At 45.9% G+C, this 23460-nt stretch overlaps 2 protein-coding genes across 4 annotated transcripts; one reads left to right on the top strand and one right to left on the bottom strand.

Annotated features, from left to right (window-relative positions):
• Positions 1–1637: 1637 nt before the first annotated feature.
• LOC123503253 (facilitated trehalose transporter Tret1-like) lies at positions 1638–9276 on the bottom strand. The gene is given in 6 exon segments (XM_045252824.1): positions 1638–2906; positions 4277–5759; positions 5863–5995; positions 5997–6036; positions 6665–6797; positions 8926–9276. Coding segments are annotated over 6 exon segments (1923 nt in total). The 5' UTR covers positions 9049–9276; the 3' UTR covers positions 1638–2895.
• On the top strand, positions 6712–20564 carry LOC123503254 (pollen-specific leucine-rich repeat extensin-like protein 1). 3 transcript variants are annotated; one of them, XM_045252828.1, is made up of 2 exons: positions 6712–6823; positions 19662–20564. In XM_045252828.1, exon 2 carries the CDS (start codon positions 19741–19743, stop codon positions 20464–20466), a length of 726 nt encoding a protein of 241 aa, XP_045108763.1. In that variant the 5' UTR covers positions 6712–6823; positions 19662–19740; the 3' UTR covers positions 20467–20564. The 3 variants fall into 3 exon arrangements, with proteins under 3 accessions (XP_045108763.1, XP_045108761.1, XP_045108762.1); XM_045252826.1 differs by lacking the exon at positions 6712–6823 and adding an exon at positions 19019–19406; XM_045252827.1 differs by lacking the exon at positions 6712–6823 and adding an exon at positions 19257–19398.
• Positions 20565–23460: the final 2896 nt, after the last annotated feature.

Genomic DNA, 23460 nt, shown 5'->3' with positions numbered 1-23460 from the left:
TGTTATCAAAGAAATATATATGTACTTCCACTACTGTGTGTGTGTGTGTGTGTGTGTGTGTGTGTGTGTGTGTGTGTGTGTGTGTGTGTGTGTGTGTGTGTGTGTGTGTGTGTGTGTGTGTGTGTGTGTGTGTGTATTTACCTAGTTGTATTGTACAAGGTTCGAGCGGGGCTCATAGTGTCGATCCTGTCTCCACGTCTCCATTTATCCAATTCTTCTTTAAAGTTATGTACATTATGTGCTGTAACAACTTCATCAATCAATGCATTCCACTTTTCCACCGTTCTATGTGGAAAACTGTATTTTCCAATATCCTTCCCACACTGCCTCATCCTTATCTTTACATGTCCTCTTGTCCTTCTATCTTCTTCTGTCACCAGCACCAGGTCTTCCTTGTCTATCTTTTCAATGCTATTGACTATCTTGTATATTGGTATTAGGTCTCCTCATTATCTTCTACCTTGTAAGGTTGGCAGTTCCATTTCCTTCAGCCTTTCTTCATATGCCAGGTCCTTTAGTTCCACTACCATCTTTGTAGGTAGCTTCTGAATCTGTTCTAATCTTCTCATATCTTTTTTCAGAGCTTGGAGACCACATCACTGTTGCATATTCCAGTTTTGAACATATCATGCTTGAGATCATTTTTTTCATCATATTCTTTTTCTATTTTATTTTATTTATTTATTATTATTATTTTTTATTTTTTATTTATTTATTTTTTTTTTTTGTGTGTGTGTGTTCATAAGCATCTTATTTGTTCTTTAATGAGATTGGACAAAGGCTCTACATGAGGTTATCTACATTGGATAAGGCAAAAAAGAGGAAGTGTGTCACGTGAACACCTACAGAGAGGGAATGAGGTGAATCAGAAGCAAGCCACAACAACAGCATACATGGACTACCTCTTCAGTACCATGACACATTTCTATATTCATTCTGCTCACTATTTGGTGATTTTATACATCTTCAGAAACTCATGTAGGGATTGAAATAGTGAAGACTGTGGCTATTAATCTTCTGACCTCCATACACTCTTCCTAATGTCAATAAAACGGTCCAATCGTACACAAATCTCAAGGTAAAAATGTGTCCCAGTATTGAAGGGGTTCAGTCTGTGTGTCACTCCTAAATGTACTGTTTCTGTATATATCTAGACACCTCCTTCTCATCAACTCCCCTCCTCTGACCAATTACCTTCAACCTCTTTCTCACCGCTGAAATGCTACATCTCTTTCTATCTTTTATTGCTATTATCATGCTAACTGCTCTACTGATCTTGCTAACTGTATGTCTCCCCTCTCGCTGCACAAAGCTTTCTTCTTCCTCTCACCCTTATTCTGTCCAACTCTCTAATGCAAGAGTTAACCAGTACTCTCAATCATTCATACCTTTCTCTGGTAAACTCTGAACTCCCTCCCTGCTTCTGTATTTCCATCTTTCTATGACTTGACTTCTTTTAAGAGGGAGGTTTTTAAAGACATTTGTTCCAGATTTTGGCTAATATTTTACTACTTTTGAAGAGGACCAGCACTCAAGTGGGTCTTTTTTTAATATTTTGTTGTCCTTGGTCTCTTCCTCCTGCATAAAAAAAAAAAACTAACAGAAATGCTTTGATCTGGACACAAAGGTTATGAGAGGCACTTCTTTCATATTTTATTCGAGAAAACTGCAGTTGGCTTACAAAACTCTGAAAATATAAACCTCTACAACTGTCATACTAACAATACTATTAAACATGTAGTACCTAGAGCTAATCATACATCAAACAAAACGAGATATAAGGTGCACCAAAGATTAAGAAAACATTACATACAAGGAATGATTCAATACAAGATATCTATTTACATACATGGAAGATGACTAATTAACATATCATAAGGGAATGTTGCTCCAGTATTTAGTATACATAAACAAAGAAAGTAGGATATATCAATGGTACTATTAACCCCTTCAGTACCATGATGCATTTCCATATTCCTTGTGATGACTATTTGGTGATTTTTTACACCTTCACAAACTCATGTGGGGCATTAAAGTAGTGAAGACTGTGGCCATTTATCTTGTGACCTCCATGCACCCTGGCTAATGTCAATAAAAATGGTCTAATGGTACATAAATCTGAAGGTAAAATGCGTCTCAGTGATGAAGGGGTTAAGAAAAGTACCCAACCATTAGTGTCATTATCTTAGGCTCCTCAGCCAGCCACACAGCCAACCCTTCGTGACACAGACAAGGAATATGTATGTACCTTTTTTAAGAGGGAGGTTTCAAGACATTGGTTCAAGACTTTTGCCTGTCTATTTATTTATCTATTTATCTTTAAGGGAACTGGCATTCATGAGATTTTTCTTTCTTTATTTTTATCTTTTGTTGTCCTTGGCCAGCTTGCATTAAAAAAAAAAAAAATACATGCTGAGACTGTCATACATGCGACCTTAAATTACCGCACTTGAAACCTTTAATCCATATAACACATCCCCAAACATGCACGGGAACTGGCAACTAAGTGAGCCTTTTTAACTCTCTATGCTTTCCTTGGTCAGCTTTCCCCTCTTACATAAAACAAAGCAAGGGCCACGTTTTCAGAGAGGCCAGACGACAGTGGGCAACCTTGTCACACCCCAGTTACATAATATCCCACTGACAACTTGATACGAGCTAATAGGATACGAACATTCCCTGAGATAACTCACATATTCATTCTTCACGTTGCTCTGGGTGATGGAGGCCACGTACAAGCTGAGGGTAGTTCCCAGTCACAGGAGAGAGGAACCTGGTCACCTTCAGGAAGATACACACACTGAGAGAGTTGTTTGTTGAGCTGCATGTTGACTTGAGTGTTGAGACCGTACCGCTCCTGCCTGCCGCTCCTCACCTCCTCGTCCTCCTCAGTCCTCAAACAGCCCCTGCACCGTGCGAAGGCACATAAAGTTACAGGAGTTATCTGCAAGACTTCAAAGTAAACGTGTTTACGACAAAAGAGGAATGTTTAACCCCTTCAGTACCATGACACGCTTCCATATTCATTCTGGTTACTATTTGGTGATTTTATACACCTTCAGAATTCACATGTGGAATTTGAATAGTGAGGACTCTGGCCAATAATCTTCCTGACCTCCATAGATCCTTCCTAATGTCAATAAAATGGCCTAGTCGTGCACAAATCTCAAGGTAAAAATGTATCCCAGAGAACTTCTGGTAATACGACTGATTGACTCACAGAGACACGAGGAGCTGGAAAAGTTGGGAAAAATAAGGGAAAAGTGAAGGAAAGGAGGAAGAGATAAGAGTGAAATACAACAACCAAAAAGACGGGGAAACACTAATGGAAAGAAAGAACGAAGCCTCGAGCAGGATTTTATCGGATTCCCTTCAGTCTGTATAGGCGAGGAGACGCGTCCTCAACAGCCATCACCTCGGTCGCCTACTAGTCACCCAGCCAGTCTTCCCCATTACGGAGCGAGCTCAGAGCTCATAGACCGATCTTCGGGTAGGACTGAGACCACATCAACACACAACACACACCGGGAAAGCGAGGCCACAACCCCTCGAGTTACATCCCGTACCTATTTACTGCTAGGTGAACAGGGGCCACACATTAAGAGGCTTGCCCATTTACCTCGCCGCTTACCGGGGCTCGAACCCGGCCCTCTCGATTGTGAGTCGAGCGTGGTAACCACTACACTACGCGGTGTGTCCATCGACAATCCATCACGTGGCAGTCACCATGCCGCACACCTTCAGGCAGACAGACGAATAGAAAGAGACGCCGGTACGTGGCACTCCTCACATATATTCTTCTCATAGTTACAATACACAGTCACAGGCACTCGAGGCACAGTTCCTGCTTTCCTACCTCCAAAGTCTCTCGCGAGACACCTCAGTCTGGCAGCCAGCGTCCCTATACTCCCTAATGCATAGCGTGACACGGTAACACTACACTCACGATGCAAAGACAAAGGTAGGAAAGGATAGGAGGAAACACAATACTTAATTCATCAAAGGGTGAAATCCACAAAAATTGTCGCTAACGCTAAGTTGGCAACAAATTTCTCTATGATCGCGCGAACCAGTTCCAACGCCACGCAGCTCGACTATATAAGTTACCCCTAAAACGTTTTCTCTGAATAAACTCGTGGCTACTGTCCAGAAAATTTTAACATACACTATTATATACTTCTATATTCCTTGTGTGCTGCAGTGTGTGCTGCAGAGAGAGAGAGAGAGAGAGAGAGAGAGAGAGAGAGAGAGAGAGAGAGCGCACACCACAACTTACCATGGGACTGAAGGTGACGCCAGGGCTGCATCACATCTGCCTGAGCTGCTCCTGCGACGCCCTCAAGGATGTCCTCGTGGCCGCCTGCTTGATGGGCGGTGCTGGTGGTGGCGGTGACGTGCGGCGATGGGATGGTGAGCAGCGGGGTGGAGGTGTTGGCGTCAGTGGTGTGGATGGGGAGACGGGCAGGGGAGATGGGGAGCAGGGGCGGGGAGCTGGGACACAGGCCTGGGAAGCTTAGTGCGAAGGTGGTGGGGAGCGAGGCCGAGGTGGTGAGGTGCGGGGTGTGGGTGGCGGGGGATCGCACGGGGAATTTTGGGAAGGGGAGTGAGACTTGAATGGCGGGGAGAGATGGGTGGGTCTTGGGGAAGGGGACGCGGGCACAGACACACGGGGCAGGGGTGCCGGTGCGTGGCGTGGGTAGGGCGGACTGTTTGCTGGGGGCCAGACATCCCCCGCACACGCCCTTCTCAGCGGCCTCCCGCCAGAACACCTCGAGCTCCTCCAGGGGGCGGCAACGCGTCTCTGGCAGCAGGAGAGCGAAGCCCGCCAGCAGGAGACAGCCGCCGCCGTAGCCCCAGCAGGAGAAAGTGAATTCTTGGTCAGTGGAGGGCGCGATGAAGGTGAGGCTGAACTGGGCGCCACACAGAACGGCGTTGGCGAGGCCCGAGCCCAGGCCACGCACGGGCCCCGGCAACAGTTCGGCCACCATGAGACTGGCCACGGGACCCACGCCGGCGCCGTAACACACCGCAAACACCACCGCCAGCACAAAGGGCGTCACCTGCGGCCAGAAGTGTTCTCCGGCAGAGGCGTAGTAGTTGGCCAGCACGACCATAGCCAGGCCGGCGGTGAGGGAGGCGCGGGACAGCACAGCCCGGCGGGAGAAGTGGCGCAGCAGGAAGCAGCAGCCAGCCAGGTTGGCGACCACCCTGGCGGCGCCCACCACCACGCTGCCCCACAGCGGCGACAGGCCCACAGCACCACCTGACAGCACGCGACTCAGCGTCAGCACCAGCACCATCTGACCGGTGCTCTCCTTCAGCAGCACCAGAGTAACCCCTGCTAGTACGGGCAGCAGAAACCTAGCATGCTGCAGCAGGAAAACAGGACAGCCAGGCTCCTTCCCGCGCTGCTTGTCGCCCTCCAGCTGCATGGTGAGCAGCTCCTTCTCCACGCTGACGCTGGCGGGGCGGAGGGCGGTCAGCACCTCCCGGGCCTCCTTCAGGCGGCCACGATAAAGGAGCCATGCTGGGGACTCGGGCACGAAGGCCACGGCGAGGGCGGTGGGCAGCAGCAGGCAGGACGGCACCAGCAGCACCACGACGGACCAGTGCAGGGCGGCCTCCAGCAGGTAGGCTAGAAGGAAGCCCAGGGAGAAGGCTGCCTCAGGAAGGGCGCCCACCACATCCCGCAGCCGCGCCTCAACCACCTCACAGGGGTAAACGTAGACGCTCAGGCCACAGCCAGCCACCAGCACTCCCTGCGGGAACAGCACACCTGTCACCGCCACAGCCACGTGGAGTCGATCACCCCGTGTGACCCCGGCCAGCTGTGTGACCCACCAAGTGACCCAGAGTACCAACCTGCAGGGCGCGAAGGACGATGAGTGTGGGGGCGTGTGGCGTGACGATGGGCAGCAGCAGCCACGACAGGGCAAGGGCAGGGAGCAGCAGCAGCAGCAGGCGGCGAGGTCCCAGCAGCTGCATCAGCATCCCCCACCACGGAGCCGGGGATCGAACCCAGGTACAGCACACTTCCTGCAACACCACCACCACCATCACCACTCCAGTAACACACACACACACACACACACACACACACACACACACACACACAGAGAGAGCGGCAGGGAGGTGAGGAAGACGAGCAGAAGCCAAGAGAGAGCGGCAGAGGGCGCATCAGTTAAGATAAGCCAGTGTGGTGAAAGAACGAGTCACGAATGGGAGGCATGCAAGAGAGAGAGAGAGAGAGAGAGAGAGAGAGAGAGAGAGAGAAGACGAAAAGCAGGCAAATGTGGACCATGAGAAAGGGAGATTACGTAATGAAAAGACGGAGGGAGGAGAGAGGAAATTGACCTAAAAACATGAATAAAGGATGAATGGAGAGAAGAAGAAGAAGAAGGCGAAGAAGAAGAAGAAGAAGAAGAAGAAGAAGAAGAAGAAGAAGACGAAGAAGAAGAAGAAGAAGAAGAAAGAAAGAAGCCACAGCAACAGCAACGGAAGAGAAAAGGAAAAAAAGAAGACACATAGGAAAGGAAACGAGAGAAAAAAAAGAGAACAAGAAGATACACACAACTAACAAGAGAGAGAGAGAGAGAGAGAGAGAGAGAGAGAGAGAGAGAGAGAGAGAGAGAGAGAGAGAGAGACAGATGGGTTGCCTACTTACTGAACCATGATATTTCCTGGTGAGTCAAAGTAATGTTCCTGTCTTCTGCCCAAGAGTCGAGTGCCAGGGCGGGATAGGCCAACACCAGCCCCAGTGCCACGCCGACCCACGCCACCAGCCCAGAGTACACCACCTGGCCCACGGGGGAAACACGGGGAGGTAACACAGTTCAGGTCTTATTGCTTATCTATAGTTGTTGTTGTTATTGTTGTTGTTGTTGTTGTTTTTGTTACCATTGTTGTTGTTTTCATGCCAGTATATAACAGATTGGCGAAGGTCAGAGAGAGAGAGAGAGACAGCGATATATTCCTTGCTATCATAGAAAACGTGGAACAAACACCGTAGACTTCTCGGAAGACGTACTAACCAACTAACTCACCAATTTCACCTTACCATCTACGTGACTACACCACTGAAGAAACACAACAAACACACACAAACACACAAGGACAGCTTATCAGGGAGCCACATAGAGCAAGGACAGGAGAGGAGCATATGAGTGTTGCCTTGAAGTGTCACAAGAGCATAGAAGGTTCAACTACGCCTGTCTGTCTGCCTGTCTCATAACTTCGTACCCATCTCCTCATTTCCTTTGTCACTCCTTATGGGCACAAAGAAAACGGAGATGGTGGTGGTGGTGGTGGTTGTGACATATATAGTGGTTTGTCTTTAGTGTGACGCGTTTTTATTTGTGGTATTTCTTTTGTTTTGAGAGAGAGAGAGAGAGAGAGAGAGAGAGAGAGAGAGAGAGAGAGAGAGAGTTTCTGTTAATTTTTCTGTCAAATTGTCTGTATTTTTGTTTTTCTCTTTCTGTTTGTTCATTTTCCTGTCTTTATCTCTGTTCGTTTCTAATTCTTTGTCTTTCTGTTAGTTCGTCTTTATCTAATTCCGTCTCTCTCTCTCTCTCTCTCTCTCTCTCTCTCTCTCTCTCTCTCTCTCTCTCTCTCTCTCTTGGACAGGGAAGACGAAAGGAAAAAAGTCATGAATCATTAACCAAATTCGTTCTCTTCATGTCTGCCTTTCTGTCTGTCTGTCTGTCTGTCTCTTTCTCTCTGTCTGTCTGTCATGGAGAGAAGACTTGTTGAAGATGTATTTCTCTACGTCTACCTGTCCCTCTATTTACATATTAGCAGGACATAAGGACTAAAAAAAAAGGATGAAAATAAGGGAGAAGGCTCACATAAGATACTCCACAAAGAATAGGAAATAATAACATTAACTATAAGGAAGAATTGTATTAACCCCTTCAGCACTGGGACGCATTTTTCACAAGGAGTTTTGGGTGTGATTAGACGATTATATTTACACTAGCAAGGGTCTATGGAGGTCAGAAGGTTAATGGACCAGTCTTCACTATTTCAATCCCCCACATGAGTTTCTGAAGCTGTAAGAAGTCACCAGGTAAAAATAGAATGAATATGAAGACGTGTTATGGGACTGAAGGGGTTTGTGTGTCTGTCTGTCGCTTCATTCACTTCAGGATAGGAAGGAAGGAAGGAAGGAAGGCAAGACAGACAGAACTAACGATTTAACTCTACCTGGTTATTGGAAACTATGCTCATCTGTTTCATGCCTTCCACCTCCTTCACTATCTTATACAAAGGGCGAGAAGTAGGTGCAGGAGACCCCAACTCTCTCTCTCTCTCTCTCTCTCTCTCTCTCTCTCTCTCTCTCTCTCTCTCTCTCTCTCTCTCTCTCTCTCTCTCTCTACACGGTGACCACTGACTTAATAAATAACATGAAGGGCTAGGAGCAGATTATAGCACACACACACACACACACACACACACACACACACACACACACACACACACAGAGAGAGAGAGAGAGAGAGAGAGAGAGAGAGAGAGAGAGAAGAATTATCAGAATTTACAGGGTTAGCAACATGAGATGGCTTCACAACACACACACACACACACACACTGCGTAGTGTAGTGGTTAGCACGCTCGACTCACAATCGAGAGGGCCGGGTTCGAGTCCCGGCGCGGCGAGGCAAATGGGCAAGCCTCTTAATGTGTGGGGTGTGTTCACCTAGCAGTAAATAGGTACGGGATGTAACTGGAGGGATTGTGGCCTCGCTTTCCCGGTGTGTGGAGTGTGTTGTGGTCTCAGCCCTACCCGAAGATCGGTCTATGAGCTCTGAGCTCGCTCCGTAATGGGGAAGACTGGCTGGGTGACCAGCAGATGACCGTGGTGAATTACACACACACACACACACACACACACACACACACACACACACACACACACACATACACACCTGTTTCTCCCGTGGCGTGAGGGCGGAGCGACAGAGGACCTTCCGGGCACCCCCAGCGATGCACTCCAGGTCCTTCAGTTCCGAGGGGCGGTTCTCCTCCTCAGCCAACTCAGAAGTGTCCATGTAATAAGACTTCCCAGGGGCGCGAGTCACGGGCAGACTCACTCCGTACTAAAATTATCACTCACTCTCTTTTCTCTCTCTCGCTCTCTCTTTCTCTCTCTTTCTCTCTCTCTCTTTTTCTCCTGACGAAGGTAACTGTGATAATGTTCGTGTGTGTGTGTGTTTGTGTGTGTGTGTGTGTGTGAGTTCTTAGGATGAGAGGGGAGAGCACAGTGGCAAGGAAAGGAGTGTGGGGAAGCAGTTTATATAGCAGCCTTCTCCCCTCTATGCGCAGGTCCCCGCACTCTCTCTCCCTCTCTCTCTTACCCTCCTCCTCCTCCTCCTCCTCCTCCTCCTCCTGTCCTGTCATCATTCCCCTCACCCTCTCTCCCTTGCTTCACATCATCTACCCTCACTCTATCCCTCCCTCCTAGCTCTCATCCTGTCCCCTCACTTCCCCTCACTTCCCCTCACTCCCTCCCCTTCCTCTACTTCTCACGCTTCCCCATCCCCTCCCCTCACCTTTCCCCTTACATTTCCTTACTCTCTTTCCCCTCATCCCCTCACTTTCTCTCATTTCTCATTTCTCTCTCTCTCTCTCTCTCTCTCTCTCTCTCTCTCTCTCTCTCTCTCTCTCTCTCTCTCTCGTATGTTTTCTTTCGTTTCCTTATCTTCACTATATCATCATCATCATCATCATCATCATCATCATCATCATCATCATTATCATCATCATCATCATCATCACAACCACCACCACCACCACCACCACCGTTGCTTTCACTTAGATTCACACATTCATTCATTCATTCTCTCTCTCTCTCTCTCTCTCTCTCTCTCTCTCTCTCTCTCTCTCTCTCTGACGAACTGAAAGAAAGGAAAAAAAAAGAAACAATAAAACAAAACAAAACAAGATCAAAACTAAATTATCAGCAAGAAAAAAAAAAGAAACACAATCCTTTAACCAAAAAAAAAAAAACAAGATCAAAACCAAAACAAAAAAGAACCATCAACAAAACACAAACAATCTCAAACACATAAATAAATTAATAAATAAATAAAATAAAAAAAGAAAACAAATACAGAACAAAACAATAAATAAAAACTAAGCAAATTATCACCAAAATATGAACTCGAACAAGAAAACCATTCCTTATATGCTAAACAAGAAGAACTTCCTGTTTTGAAGACTAGCCATATTTAGCGCGAAGGTTGGCGGTGGTAGCGCGCGGTTACCAAGGGCGCGTGGTCTTTGTCCTGAGACTTTTGAGAGAGAGAGAGAGAGAGAGAGAGAGAGAGAGAGAGAGAGAGAGAGAGAGAGAGTAAGGAAAGGTATGGGGGAAAATTAAAAATAGATAAAAAGAAAACGAAGAGAAAGAGGGAGGAGATTGTACAAGAAAACCACGTTGAGAGAGAGAGAGAGAGAGAGAGAGAGAGAGAGAGAGAGAGAGAGACTAGTAAAAGAAAGTAGAAGGGAAGAAATAGGAAAGGTGGAGGAAAACGGAGAGGAACCAGTAAGAGAGAGAGAGAGAGAGAGAGAGAGAGAGAGAGAGAGAGAGAGAGAGAGAGAGAGAGAGAGAGAGAGAGAGAGAGACTAGTAAAGAAAGTAGAAGGGAAGAAATAGGAAAGTGGAGGAAAACGGAGAGGAACCAGTAGAGAGAGAGAGAGAGAGAGAGAGAGAGTGGGGGTGGAATCGCAGCAACAACCAGGCTACGCAGTTCTAGTTTTCCCCTCTTATCTCCCGTCTCCCCTCTCCCTCTCCCCTCTCTCCTTCTTGCCTCCTCGCCGTATGCAGACTTACGTCGCATGCGCCTCGCTCTCTCTCTCTCTCTCTCTCTCATATCTTTATTTTAGCTTTTTTCCTAATTACCTCCTTTCTTTGTTCTGTTATGTATGTGTTCTCTCTCTCTCTCTCTCTCTCTCTCTCTCTCTCTCTCTCTCTCTCTCTCTCTCTCTCTCTTCTTGCTTTCTGTCCTCTTTTTCTACCTTTCCGTTTCTCTAAGATTCGTATTTATTTATTGTTTTGTTTTCTAAGATTTAAATTTTTCGTCTCTCTCTTCTTTTCTTCATTTCCTTTGTTCATTATCCTACACCTGGTCGCTTTTCCTTTTTTTATGTTTTCATTTCTCTAAGCATCCATTTTTCTTTTTCGTTCCTTCCTTCTTTCCTCGTCTCTTCCTTTCATTTAGCTTTACTCTCAGCTTTGATTTCCTTTTTTTTCTTGTTTTCTTTCCTATTTTCTCCGACTTAATCACTTCAGTACCATGACGCGTTTCCATATTCATTCTGCTTACTATTTGGTGATTTTATACAGCTTCAGAAACTCATGTGAGGGATTAAGATAGTGAAGACTATGGCCATTTATCTCCTTCCCTCCACAGACCCTTCCTCATGTCAATAAAATGGTCTAATCGTACACAAATCTCAAGGTCAAAAATGTTTCCCAGTAGTGAAGGAGTTAAACATTTTCATTTCTCCTTTATTTCGTTTTATTTACTTATTTACTTATTTTCCCTGTCCATTTCTTTCGTTTCTCCCTCTACATCGCTTTCCTGACCCTCCACAAGATGCGCCGACTTACCCGCGCATTTTAACAAGTCTTGTCATAAAGTATAAGCAGTCGTAAAAGTTTCATCTTCAGTAAATCTATCTCTCACTTGCTCAACATAACAGCGCTGCGTTTCCTCTCGTCCTTTCCCTTTGTCCCCTCGCCAATCTCTCTCTCTCTCTCTCTCTCTCTCTCTCTCTCTCTCTCTCTCTCTCTGGTTTTCCTCCTTGTTGCTTTCGTCATTAATTCGTCATATAGTTTTTTTTTTTTTTTTATCTCTGATCCTTTTTGTTGTCCTTGTACATGGGCGTGATGGGAGGACGTTGCCTTCATGAAGTATCCGGGTAAATGATCTCTACGTACACTTGGTCTTCCTGAAATAGTCATGGTGAGAGAGCAAAGCGTTTAACCCCCTTCAGTACCATGACGCGTTTTCTATATGAATTCTGCTTAGTATTTGGTGATTTTACACAGCTTCAGAAACGTATGTGGGGGTTGAAATACTGAAGACTATGACCATTAATTCATCTTCTGACCTCCATAGACCCTTCCTATTAATAAAACGCTGCAATCAGACCCAAATTCATGGTAAAATATGCTTTCCAGTACAGAAAAGTTTCAACCCTTCAATACTAACACGCATTTCTATTTTTATTTCCGGTTATACACGATTCTATTTGCATTAGGAAAGGTCTATGGAGGTCAAAAGGTTAATGGCCAAAGTCTTTTCAGCTCTGATCCCAACATATGTTTTTGAAGCAGTATAGAATCAGTGAAATGGTAACCAGAATGAATGAGAAAGTGCGTCCTGGTACTGAAGGGGTTAAGAACACCGGCCTACACGTCAGAGGTGATGCAGGAAACACGCGGAGGGAAGAAAACGAAGGATTGCGGAGAGAAGAGACGGAAATACCAGGAGGAACGAACAGAAACTAAAAAGAAACCAGAAATTAAAGAGAGAGAGAGAGAGAGAGAGAGAGAGAGAGAGAGAGAGAGAGAGAGAGAGAGAGAGAGAATAGAGACAGAGAGAATTCAGAATACTGTGATGAGAAATAAAAAGAGAGAGGGAGAGGGAGAAAGAGGGCAAGGAGAGGGAGAAGGTAGGGGGAGAGCCGTGTTGCTTGCCAGAATCCCCCCCTACAAGCATGCCCAGGTGAGGCCCCCGCCCCCGCCAGCCAGCCCCCAGGTGACAATAGGAAGTTTCGAGAGTTACCTGGTTTTTCTGCAGAATTTCCCGTAACTTTCACCCTATTAGTAAAAAAACATCATACTGCTTCTATTGTTTTCTTCTGTTGTTACTGCTACTGCTGCTACTACTACTACTACTACTACTACTACTACTACTACTACTACTACTACTACTACTACTACTGCTACTACTACTAACAATAATAAGAACAAGAACAAGAAGAACAGGAACAAGAATCTCAAACAGCAGCAAGCATTCGAGTCCCACTAAGATCACAACATCCTCCTCCTCTTGCTCTTTCTTCTCCTCCTCCTCCTCCTCCTCTTCCTCCTCCTCATACGTCAGGCGAGAGAGAAGGCAGGCGTAATGTAGCAGTCCTTCTGTTAGTGATCTCCTAGGGGCATTGTTTCTCTCACCGCTTTGTGTTGTCAGGTACTGTGTCTACAAATCAGGTGTTGCAGGCGAGACTGGCTGAATACAGGTGATCAGAAAAGACAGTCTGTATTTTTCGTTTTTCGCTCGCTTTGGTTTCTCATATAATCAGTTTTCAAAGGCCACAGAGGTGATTATTTGCGTTCTTTTATATTTTTTTCTTACTTTTTTTACGGTTGAGGATGTAGACTCACAATACTCATGGAAATACCCTTGAAAGCCCCACTTGTCTTCAATAGAGCGTGTTAAAAGTTAATATGATGTTAAGGGATTTGATAATGTGAGTCTTATATTGAATTTTGTTTCTGTGATGTGTTTTTCAGTCCTGTCTCAACGCCGCCACACTCACGTCCACCCCCAACAAACGTTTTTTTTTTTTTTTCATTTATTTATTTTCTTTTATTTTTTTCCTAGTTTAAAAAAGTCATTTGTTACGAAAACATAGGGAAATGATGAAATGGCTGATTAAATGTCGCTTTTCAGAAGGTAAATTGTAAATGTATTCTTCAATTTTCTCCTTTTTGTTAATTTTCAACCACCTCCATTTTCGCCTTCCTCCTTTTCCCATTAATCATTCTCCCTTCCTCATATTAATTTTCTTTTTATTTCTTGCCCATTTTCTATTTTCCAGTGAGAGTCAATTCAATTCCGGAAGTGAGCTAACTCTCCTCGCTTGAAGGGACGCAAGACACGATCAGAAAAGTGGGAAAACCAAAAGCATCTATTCAGCCTCAACTCTTTCTGTGTACTTCCTGTCTCCTCTACCCACAGTCGCCCGCCAGCCAGCCGTCCACCAGCCACCAGCCACCAGACACCCACCCACGCACCGCCACAGTCCCGTACTCTCCCCCCAGCCTTCGTGCATCCAGACCACCTCCCCCATGATGTCCTTCCCCCTCCATCCAGCTATCCAGACCGCCCCATCTCCCCCTTCCAGTCAGCTGTTCTATTCCCTCCCAGTGTCCTTCCCCCGTTACCCCTTCCCTGGAAATTTATCCATCCTCCCCCATCTCCCGTTCCCCATCTCTTCCTATTCCGTGTATTTCACTATTTCATCCACACTACACTTCTCCCCACTTCCTATCCTTCCCCTTCCTCAATACCTAATCCAGATCCCTTCCTCCTTTTCATCAACTCCCCTCTCTCTCTCTCTCTCTCTCTTCTGTGATTCACCTCCACTATTTCAAAAGGGTTTATTTAAAATGTATACGAGTTTTTAAGGCGTTTTTACGGTTCTAGAGGTAGATTGACAAGATTTCTACATTATTTACTGGAGAAACACTCTTAAAAACCCCGCTAATCATGTCTGTGGCCTTGGAAAATAATCATGGTGAGAGCAAAGCGTTTTAAGTGTGTTTTTATGGTTCTAGAGGCAGAGTGACAAGATTTCTAAAGCGTTTCTAAATACAGACCTCTATCTCTCTCTAGTCTTCCATGCAGTACCCCGACTCACCTCAATGAACCTTGCAGTAACCCGCCTACCACCCACTCCCGTTTTGCCTCGCTTTGCCCCGCTTTGCCCCGCTTTGCCCCGCTTCGCCTCGTCCCTGTCTCATCTCGTTTGACGGGTTGCTGCCTCGGGCGTGACAAAGGTGCGTGATAATCGTGCGTCCTTTTGTTTTGTTCTATTGTATTATGATTTTTTTTTTTTTCTCGTATGTCGTGGTGGTGGTGGTGGTGGTGGTGGTGGTGGTGAAGGACGTTGCATATGGTTATTATCGTGATTATAGTTCCTTCTTCTGTTTTTGTGTTGTTTCTTGGCTCTATTACTTTTTTTTTTCTTGATATGGCTATCGTGTGTGTGTGTGTGTGTGTGTGTGTGTGTGTGTGTGTGTGTGTGTGTGTGTTCTGCCTCTCTGTTGCGTTGTGCCAGCCAGTTTCTAGTAACATAACAAATAACGAACGCTTATACAACTTTCTATATAAGAGAGAGAGAGAGAGAGAGAGAGAGAGAGAGAGAGAGAGAGAGAGAGAGAGAGAGAGAGCAGTACGATTTGGACACCTGACAGAGCCACCCATATACAACCCCCCTTACACCCCCACTTAACCCCCCTACACCCTCCCTATACCCTTCCCCTACACCCTACACCTCCCTCACTCACGCACTGTCCCTCCCCTCCCCCCCAAGGCACACCAGAAGCAGCCGGCAGTTACCAGTAGCGGGCGGCACCTGACCCTTGCTTCCCCCAGTGTAGAGTGCCAAATGAACACTTCCGCTCCCCTCACGTCACCCTCAGCTGGTCAGGGCGTGGTGGTGGTGGTGGTGGTGGTGTTTCTTTTCTTTTATCTATTCTGTTTCTGTTTTTCCTTCTTTTTTTTTTCTTTTCGTCTCGTTTTGTTCTGTTCTTCTTTTTTCCTATTTCTATTCACTTATTCGTTATTTTTTTTCCTTTACATTTTTTTTTCATGTTCTTCCTCTTCTGCATCTTCTTCGTCGTTTTCTTCATCTTCCAATGTTCCTTTTTTGTCTTTATTTTTCTTCTCCTCTTCCTTCTCCTCCTCCTTCTCCTCCTCCTCCTCCTCCTCTTCCTCCTCCTCATACGTCAGGCGCGAGAAAACGTGAGTCAGATGTCAAGTTATGTCTGTGCTTACGATACCTCCTCCTCCTCCTCCTCCTCCTCCTCCTCCTCCTACTGCAACTACTCCTTCTCCTCCTCCTGCTCATCCTACTCTTTTCTGCCGCCACTACTACTACTACTACTACTACTACTACTACTACTACTACTAACCTAACCTGATTTTAACCTAAGTAGCAGCAACACAGGCAGTAAATGGAAGGAAGACATCATCAACATCATCAGCGCTGCGCCAACCACACTGTCGCTGATGATGGAATGGCTGTCCCTCAATATTATGCAAAAGTCCCTTACTTAGAATCCTGCACTACAAAAACTGGCTCCCGTGTGTGTGTGTGTGTGTGTGTGTGTGTGTGTGTGTGTGTGTGTTTCTATAATCTGTCCTCAATTATCATATCTGAGACGTACGGTACAAACACACACACACACACAATCAAAGCAAAAAAAAAGAAGAAAAAAAGGAGGTACGTTACGTCATCACCACCATCACCACCATCATCACCACCACCACCACCACCACCACACCAGGAAGCGTTGAACTGATCACCTCTTTACCACCACCACAACCACCCCCACCACCACCTCTACCACCCGCCGGCCCTGACCACGCACCGCACTACCTCCGCCTCACGCAAGCAATGTGGGGGTGTTGGGGGGGACGCTGCTGGAGAGAGAGAGAGAGAGAGAGAGAGAGAGAGAGAGAGAGAGAGAGAGAGAGAGAGAGAGAGAGAGAGAGAAACAAGTGTATTAATTTACTTCTCTAAGGTGACCAAGTGCAGGAACAGAAAACGGGAAATGTCCAGTGTCAGAGAGAGAGAGAGAGAGAGAGAGAGAGAGAGAGAGAGAGAGAGAGAGGGGGGAGGGGGGAGTGGTGCGTAAGAAGCATCCATCAATCTGGCACACTCCTACATAGGTGACACAGAGATAGACGTTCCATACTACACAAGTAAGCGAAGGACACGAATAAATTACACAAACACACACCACACCAGACCATTAGAACATTAGACCATTAGACCGTTAGACCGTTAGACCATTACACCATTAGACCATTAGACCATTAGACCATTAGACCATTACACCATTAGACCATTAGACCGTTAGACCGTTAGACCATTAGACCATTACACCATTACACCATTAGACCATTAGACCGTTAGACCGTTAGACCATTAGACCATTAGACCATTAGACCGTTAGACCATTACACCATTAGACCATTAGACTATTAGACCGTTAGACCATTGAACCATTAGACCGTTAGACCATTAGACTATTAGACCATTAGACCATTAGACCATTAGACCGTTAGACCATTAGACCATTAGACCATTACACCATTACACCATTACACCATTAGACCATTAGACCATTACCATAAACAGAACCAAGACCAAAAAGGATAAATGCCAAAGGATACGTAGGCGCTTAATCAATTTTCATGGATGCCATTTCCTTCTTTTATCCCTTTTTTCATGGAAGAGGAGAAACTGGCCAAGGGCAACAAATACTATAGCAAAAATAAAAGGCCCACTTGATTGCCAGTTCCCTAAAAGTTTAGCAGAGTTGCCCCCCCAAAAAAAATTCTTGGATAAATGTCCTGAAAATTATCCTACTGCTGTGAAATGTCTGTTGAAATCCTACTAGTTATAAAATAAAAGTGAAAATTCTACGTAATTTTCACTATACATGAAAGACGGTGTTTGGGTGACTTTTGGGGTGTCTGGGGGTATTTTGGTGACTTTTGAGGGTGTTAGGGGGTATTTTGGTGACTTTTGAGGGTGTCTGGGGTGTATTTTGGTGACTTTTGGGGTGTTGGGGGTGTTTGAGTGATTTTGGGGGTGTTTGGGGGTGTTTGGGTGACTTTTAGGGGTGTTTGGGGGTGTTTGGGTGATTTTGGGGAGTGTTTGGGGTGTTTGGGTGATTTGGTGTGTTTGGGGTGTTTGGGTGATTTTGGGGGTTTGGGGGTGTTTGGGTGATTTTGGGGTGTTTGGGGTGTTTGGGTGATTTTGGGATATTTGGTGGTGTTTGGGTGATTTTGGGGGTGTTTGGGGGTGTTTGGGTGACTTGGTGACGCTCAGATTTAAGAATGGTGTCCCCCCAAGCCTTCGTGACTGACTGGCTGGCTGGGTGACATAGTTATCTGGGTGAGAGGGTGACACACTGGCTTTTTGATGGGTGAGTCTAGTGGCTGCTGGCTTATTTGCTTTATGGGAGGACGTAATGTGTGACTGTGATTGTGAGTGGCTGGCTGAATGGCTGAATGTGTAGGTATGTATTACTGACTGGATAGACTCGTTGGATGAGTGGATGGGTGACTGGCTAGGTAAATGTTTGGCTTAATGCATGACTGGCTAGCTTGATGTATGACTTATGACTGGGTTAGCTGGATGCATAGCTAGTTGGGTGACTGGGTGCATGACTGGCTAGCTGAATGTATGACTGGGTGACTGGCTGGCTGGATGTATGGCTGACTAGTTGGCTGACTGGCTGAATGTATGACTGGATGACTGACTAGGTGGATGTGTAACTGATTGGATGGGTGACTGGGTGCATGGCTGATTAACTGGGTGACTGGGTGCATGAGTGGGTAGCTGGATATGACTATGAAATCACCCGCCAGCATCACACGTTCACCCCGCCTCATAATGTACAACAGCGCAATGTGGCAAGGCCTGTGTGTGATGGCCTTGGCCGGGCAGCATGGGGCAGGGCAGGGTAGGGCAATGCGGGGCAGACAACCTCTCGTTTGCTTTAGTACTGCGGAGTAGAAAATAAAATGCAAAGATCAGTTCGTCTTGCCGTGACCCTTCCGCGCACCTTTTCTTCTTCCTTCTCTTCTTCCTGGATGGCCTCCCTTTTTTGTGCGGTATTCGTGAGTTCAGTTATTATGTTTCTTCTCGCGACCTCGATGATAAAATGCAGCATGAAATTGTGAGTGGTCTCGTGAGGCGCTCAACCTTTTGACCTAAGCGCCTTTCATTTCACGCGGGAAGTACCACACACGGGGAAAGGGAAAATTAAATACGAAATAGTACGTGGTTTTATTTGAAAACACCTCTATCCTCTCCCCCAGTCCCCCAACCAGCCTTGTTGTGCTTGAGTCACCCGATTTTTTTTTTTTTTTTTTTATTGTCCGTGAAGTTGACACCTGCGTTTTTATTTTATGCCGGAAAGTGGAGAAAACTCAATCAAATGACATCATGTGCTTAAAAACACCACACGCCACTTCCTCGCTCTAGTTCAGTCCCCCGCTGTACCGCGTGGCTTGCGTCATGACAGTTGCCTGGGCTTTCCCTCTTCTATGTGTGCCAAGGTGGAGCAAGGCGACACCCGAGCTCAGGTGCCGCAGCTACGAGTTCCTCCCGCCGCGCCGTGGCCGGGAGGAGGCAGCGGGACGGGCCGCGGGGGAGTCACAACGGTGCAACAAGGAGACCGAGTGAATGGAGGGTTTGTCCTTCAGCGGCAGTCTGGTAAAAGATCTCGTGCAGTGTACACTGGACGAGCACTCCTCTCCGCGCCACTGCTGCTGCTGCTGGAGGACTGTGAAGGCGGCGAGAGGCTGACTGGAGCAGCGCGCCCTGGCCACGACTCAACACGCGTGCTGAGCCATGTGAATAGCCTGTGTAGGTTGGTGCGTATCCTCCACCCACTAACGGGAGCCGCTGCATGCTGGGCGGGACGAGGCTTTACTCTTGTGTGGATTGTTTGTGTGGAGTGCATAGATGGTGACGCGTGAATACAGTGACCATAACAACAACACCATCACCACCACCACCAACTGTAATAATAATAACAATAAAAATAATAATAATAATAATAATAATAATAATAATAATAATAATAATAATAATAATAATAATAATAATAATAATAATAATAATAACAGCAACAGAAACAACGACAACGACGAAGACAACGAGTACTGTTTTGGGCGAGCGACGCGTGAGTGAGTCCATAGCGGCACCATGGCGAGGCCCCGAGGCATGCAGAGAGTCTTCCTGGCGGCGGCGGCGGCGTGCGTGATGGCAGGGGGCGGTGCAGCGGGGTGGGGAGATTGGAAGGACAGGGCAGCGTCGATCCCGTCTAAGTGCTTCCTCCGGCCTGAAACAGGACTCTGCCGTGGTTTCTTCCCGTCTTACTTCTACAATCCAGCCATCGGAAACTGTGACTGCTTCGTGTACGGCGGCTGTGCTGGCAACGACAACAACTTCAAGACCATGGAGGAGTGCGCCAGGGAGTGCAGAGTGCAGCACCCCGTCAACACGCCAAAGTGCAAGGAGCTTTTCGACGAGCAAGATTTCCGTCCCCAGCCATCGCCACCTGACCAGCCCCAGGCACACCCACCCTACCACCCACCACACACACCACAACACCCGCCACACCCACCCCAAGCCACTCAACACCCGCCACTCGCCACCCAGCACCCTCCTCTCGCCACCCAGCATCCGCCCCTCGCCACTCAGCACCCGCCACTCGCCACTCAGCACCCGCCACTCGCCACTCAGCACCCGCCACTCGCCACTCAGCACCCACCACAGGCCACTCAGCACCCACCACAGGCCACTCAGCACCCACCACAGGCCACTCAGCACCCGCCCCTCGCCATACACCCCTGGCAGGCCACAGCAGTGCTCAGCGGCCCCACACCCCAAACAGTTCAGCCGGTCTATTCCTTTCCAAGACACTATTAACCCTGATCCATGATAATGTCCTCCACTAAATCATTCACCAGTCTTCTGAAGCTTCTTGTTCTTCTGTAGAGTTGAAATAAAAATGTAACTGGATTGGACGTCCTCGAGTGGTGTTTTATTTGATATTATTTGTTTATCTATTTCTTTATCCACTTTAGAATTTTCTGAACAGTTAATTTTCTTTTCCTTTATACTCTTAGGAATGTGACAGAAGCATCTTGTGGCACACCAAGGCCGTCAGGTGGCGTGTAGCAATAAACATGAACAGCAGATCTTCTATATCCTGCATGTGTCTTGCATTAAAATTCACTTGCTTTCTTTTTTTTCTCTTTTGTCTATTCGAAATTTCTCAGAAGTAGTATCTCTTGGTACCACATGAAGGTGAATGTGAGAGTGGCAGGGAGTGTCTCCTGTATCTTGTCTGTCTCACGTTAATATCCATTAATTTCCTTTTCTTTCTGGGTTCTCTGTGTTCCTCATGACTATCCATCACTTGTGTCACACCAAGGCCATCTGGCGACGTAATGAACGCAGAATGTGTGTCTTCTGCATCTTATGTCAACACTAGTGGGCACTGTGGCATCAGGAATTCCTTGACCACCACCACTACACTTCCGCACACGCCCGAGCTGCAAGCAGTGTCTGGCCTTCGAGGGTCTCCTGACACACCCAGATGGTCCGCTAATTAATAAAAGTCATTGTACTCTCCTTATATCTGCATGTGTTCCGTGTCTGTCTCCTGTGATAAGTCTCGTTAGCAGGACTTGTGCCTCCATACAAGGCCGTGTATAGTTCGCGGTATTCGTTGTCAAATACGCATTCTGGCATTAAATCATAAACTAGAGTGTTGTTCTTTATGCAACAGGAAGGTCGACCAAGGGCAAAATAATGAAGAAAAAAAAAATAACCGCTCAAATAGTTTTCCCAAGCAGAAAATAGCATAAGGAGAGTCAAGAGGGAAGCATTTGAAATTTCAAAGGTGTCTCGACACTCGTCTTTTGAAGCAGTTCAAGTTGTAGCAGAACAGTGTGCAGAGACAGAGAAGTTCCAGAGAATAGTAGTAAAAGGAGGAAAGAGTTATTAGGTCTTGGATTAATAAGGCTGACTGAATGGGGTGAAACAGGGCAATATAAAGTCTCAATTGTGTAGCGAGGCCGCTGAAGAAAGGATCAAGGCAGTATATGGAAAGTTCAGAGGCAAAGGAAATAATGGTAGAAGATGAAAGGTGTAACATTGCTGTTGGTTATCATGATGCTGGTTGTTGTTACGAAGGATTCTCCACGAACACCATTGGAATTAAGTTACAGTAAATTCTTGTGGGATATCCTTGTGAGAATCAACACTAATCATACTGTAAGAGTGTAAGTTTTCTGAGTATGAAATAAGCTGGACTAACTCTTGCTAAATAGATCCAGCCAATCAAAACAAGAGTAGACGCATAACACTCATAACACGTCCAAGAACCGTACAAAGCATCTGTCTGGCCTTCACAATTACAAGCCAGCGAGTCCTTCAGACAGACTCGAGCGTTTCAGAGCACCAACGCCTGTGGAAAATATCACGGCCAGGAATTAATGGAGAGCAACAAAAAGTATCATACACACATATTGAAGTGAAAAATACCTTTGTTGTTGTGGTTATTACAGTTATGCGAAAATCGTGGTCTCGCTTCATTTCCTGCGACGAAATAGAAATAGTAATGTAACCTTTCTTTATTCTGTGCAGCCAATTTGTACTCAGTTATAGTAATGACAGTAATGATGATGATGATGATGGTGATGATGATGATAATAATAATAATAATGATAATATACCATTACTACTACTACTCCTACTACTACTACTACTACTACTACTACTACTGGTAGATAGATACATAGACAGACAGACAGACGGATGAATAGATGGAAAGACAGATAGATAATACATATACAGAAAAAATAGATGCACAGTCAGATGGATAGACAGATGAATAAACCGATAGATACACAACAATAAATTTTCAGAGTCTAATTGGTTTAAATGTTACTTGTCTTTCAATGAACTCGTTTTTATTTTTATATCTATTTTCTTCTTCTTCCTCCTCCTTCTCCTCATATTCTTCTTCTTCTTCTTCTTCTTTTTCTTTCTTTTCTCTTCTATTTCTTACTGAGAAACTAAGAAATGTGTGTTAAAAATTGAGAGAGAGAGAGAGAGAGAGAGAGAGAGAGAGAGAGAGAGAGAGAGAGAGTCAGGTTGAATTATAATCTAAAACACTTCTATTACATACTTTTTTTCTCTTATACACTCCATTGGTGCATGACTTTAAAATAGAAATGATCAAATAACAACTACGAATATCCCACGACGCAGAGAAGAAAAAAATAGAGGAGGAAAAAAAAAAAAAGGGAGAGAGAGAGGGAGAGAGAGATGAAGGAGGGGGGTAAGGGAGACGGAACTAAAGGGAGGGAGGGAAGGAGAGAGGAAGGAGGGAGAGGGATGGAGGGAGTGTAGGTATGATGGGAGCCAAGGTAAAATGTGTGTGTGTGTGTGTGTGTGTGTGTGCTATAGTGACGTAAAAGAATATACTACGTACACGCAAGTCCTTTCCCTACCCCCCCTCTCTCTCTCTCTCTCTCTCCCCAAAGCATCCTTCCTGAATATAACCGTGACCCCAAAAAAGACAAAAAATAATACACAGCCAGGGAAACTGACAAAACAAACAGGAAAACAAGAGAGAGAGAGAGAGAGAGAGAGAGAGAGAGAGAGAGAGAGAGAGAGAGAGAGAGAGAGAGAGAAATGAGAGCAGTTTAGATGTTGGATTTCTGATGACGGTTAGAAAATAATTGATAACTAAAAGACTGGTACTACTGCTACTATTACTACTGCTATTACTACTACTACTACTACTACTACTACTACTACTACTGCTGCTGCTACTACTACTACTATCACTATACTACTACTACTACTACTACTACTACTACTACTTCTACCACCACCACCACAACTACT

The sequence above is a fragment of the Portunus trituberculatus genome, chromosome 13 (assembly GCF_017591435.1).
Source record: "Portunus trituberculatus isolate SZX2019 chromosome 13, ASM1759143v1, whole genome shotgun sequence".
NCBI classification, from domain to species: domain Eukaryota; kingdom Metazoa; phylum Arthropoda; class Malacostraca; order Decapoda; family Portunidae; genus Portunus; species Portunus trituberculatus.
The sequence above is the reverse complement of the archived record's forward strand: the minus strand, read 5'-3'. Positions and strand labels throughout refer to the sequence as shown.

What these genes read in the sequence shown, in the direction of transcription:
- LOC123503254 (XM_045252828.1), top strand. Translation starts at nt 19,741, where the DNA reads ATGGCGAGGCCCCGAGGCATGCAGAGAGTCTTCCTGGCGGCGGCGGCG.